Source organism: Charadrius vociferus, unplaced genomic scaffold, assembly GCF_000708025.1.
Source record: "Charadrius vociferus isolate BGI_N301 unplaced genomic scaffold, ASM70802v2 scaffold113, whole genome shotgun sequence".
In the NCBI taxonomy this organism is placed as follows: Eukaryota; Metazoa; Chordata; class Aves; order Charadriiformes; family Charadriidae; genus Charadrius; species Charadrius vociferus.
In genome coordinates, this window is record NW_009647755.1 from 18612 (window position 1) to 21562 (window position 2951).

The window sequence follows — 2951 nt, forward strand, 5'->3', positions numbered from 1 at the left end:
ATCATTAGTTCTGTTCATTCTTTGGTCCATTCTCTGAAAACTCTCGGGGGTGGCTATCAAACCTCACACATTGAGAAGCTTCTGACATGAACAATCAATGTTCTGCATCTTCTCCGGTTACTATCAGATCAGAAAGTATTTCGTATTAAAAAGTGCCAAGACAAATATTCTTCCCAAGTATGGAACTGAAATATTTGACAACACCAACACTAACCCACATACACATCTGTAGTATTGATTTATTATTCTTTCCACACATACCTAAAACTTTCCTCTTTGCCTTTAAACATGACAACCACGTGTTTTCTATTACTAGATTTACCTTTTATTAGCAGTGCAATTCATGACTGCCAATTTATGGCTAACAGTTTCTCACTTCCTCTACTACCCCTTAGCCCCTGTTATCCGTAAATATTTCTATTTCACTAGACACAGTTTTAGCAGGGACAGCAGAAGTGCTACAGCACCACCATTAGTCCCATTTTATACAGCACCTGCTTGCAGTCATGGCACATAAAACTGTGCATCTCCTCTGTTAACAGAGCCAAATCTGCCAGGGCTATTCACATTTTTCACTGGAGTTAAATGTGTTTTGAAACTTACTGTTTTGGGATCACTTAAAAATTAATTACCTCTAGAATTGTTTTTTTCTTTTCCCTTTCAATCTCTCGTTCCGAATAGCATATCAGCACCAACCTCAAATATTAAAAAATTCAAAGACCAAAGATCTGATCACTTCTGTAGCACAAGAAATCTTAGGTTCATTGAACTGCAAATTAAAATGTCTGAAGAAGCACCTGCACAGGTATTTGCATTTTGGACTGATATAGCCTACAGCACTGGCATTCAGGAAGATAAACCATTAATGGCTAAGAAAATAATTATTTCCTATATAGGTATACACATACACTTTGAAAACATACAGTAGATATGATTAATAAGCAAGCTTTTCAAGCTCATTAACTACCAAACACAACGCAGATTAAATTTTACTGGCGCCCTCTGCCTCCAAATACTCCCACAAACTTGTATCGAGCTCTAACATCTTAGAAATCTCGCATGGCAAATGCATTCTGTACTTTCAAACTGTATTCACCCCTCAAAGAAAAACCCCACCCTTTTGAATACACCTTCAGTGAAACACAATCTATGACTTCGTAGAACAGTAAGCCAAATTTGGCGCATACTGCTTCGCTTCCATTTGCTTCATAGTGCAGGCTGGGGCTCAGAGAGCCATGGAAGGTGTCTTCTTCCCGCTCTGGCCTGGAGCCTGTGCTTATCTCCCTGTCTGCCTCTTGGTACCTCCTGAGCGTCAAGAGGAGCTTCCACAGGCTGCTCTGATTCATGTCCCCACTGATGCTTGCTTGCTTCAAGTAATCCTTATCTAGTCCTTCCAGCGACCCAGCAGCCCCACTACCCCACAGGGTGCTTCATTTCTTTCAGCGATAACAGCAGCTCTGTTCTTCTGGCACCAGGAATAACAACAACGCAGGGCACCACAGAAATTAGCACTTCATCTGCTGTGTTCTAACCTTCCTGCCAGTCACTTCACACAGCCAGCACTACCTGTTCCATGTAACCACACACCTCACCATGGTCGCCCTTCTCCCCCTCACCGAATGCACACAAGGCCCCTTTGGTCACCCACAGACAGCTCCAGCCCTCACCCACCCGGGAAACCACCACCTTACAGCTCCCCAGCTTTCCTCCAACCCCTCCCGGCCACGACAAGAAAGGGGAAACAAAACGGAGACCCAGGGCCGGAGTCCCACGCAGGGGCTCCCCCCTCACCTCAGCTGCAACACCCCTCTCCCTGCTCAGCAGAGCCAGCAGCCCGCGCCCAGCAAACTGCCCTTCTTTTTCCTGGCAGTACTCACCCTGCTGCTTTAGCTGATCTAAATGGTAAATTAAAAAGAGGAAGATTTTCTTTTTCGGTTTACTGTCACTGTAGCTAACAGCTCTCTGTTCAAATAACAACTTATAATATAACTGTCAATTACAGCTACCAGTACAATCCTGCCTGCACTTGGTTGTTTCTAGTATTCAAGTGCTGTCCAATAGGTAATCTATTTCAGTGGTGATCGAAGTGAATCTATACTAATATTTTGTATGTTTCAAACCCGTTGAGACCATTTTACAATAGACAAAAAGGGCAAAAAATGTGGGTAAAATAGAATTATTTGTAAAATGTTGACCAGAACATTACTCATAATTTTTGAGTGCTCTTCTCATTATTTTTCCTTCCTCAGCTTTCGTAGTCTGAGAAAAATAAAGCAGAGACAGAAGGAAACAAAATTAACAGGATGAGTAAACTAAACAATTAAAAGGCTTAGTGCACAGGTTACTTCAGATAATAAAGAATGGCTTTACTGAAGTTGCTTCAGTTCTCCTACCTGCCTAACCCTAATATCAGCAGAAAAAAACCTGATCCAATTTGTCTTCATTAGTGGAGGCATGGTTAACCACAGAATCACAGAATGGTAGAGTCTGGAACGGACCTTGGGAGATCATCTAGTCCAACCCCTCTGCCAAAGCAGGGTCACCTACAGCAGGTTGCACAGGACGGCGTCCAGATGGGTTTTGAATGTCTCCAGAGAAGGAGACTCCACAACCTCTTTGGGCAGCCTCTTTCAGTGCTCTGCCCCCCTCAAAGAAGTTTTTGCTTATGTTGAGATGGAATTTCCTTGTGTTCCAGTTTGTGCCTGTTGCACTTTGTCCTGTCACTGGGCACCACTGAAAAGAGTCTGGCCCCATCCTCTTGACACCCGCCCTTTAGATACTGATCAGCATTGGTGAGATCCCCTCTCTGTCTTCTCCAGGCTAAACAGACCCAGGGCTCAGCCTTTCCTCATAAGAGAGATGTTCCATTCCCCTAATCATCTTCATAGCCCTTTGCTGGACCCTCTCCAGCAGATCCCTGTCCTTCTTGAACTGGGGAGCCCAGAACTGGA

General features: G+C 43.8%; 1 protein-coding gene across 1 annotated transcript in view; it reads right to left on the reverse strand.

Annotated features, from left to right (window-relative positions):
• Positions 1 to 1346, reverse strand: part of LOC104283906 (transcription elongation factor B polypeptide 3-like) — a 19586-nt gene extending 18240 nt beyond the window's left edge. The window contains exon 1 of the mRNA XM_009882148.1: positions 1188 to 1346. Coding sequence (XP_009880450.1) covers positions 1188 to 1346 — 159 coding nt within the window. The remainder of the gene's footprint in view (positions 1 to 1187) is intronic.
• Positions 1347 to 2951: the final 1605 nt, after the last annotated feature.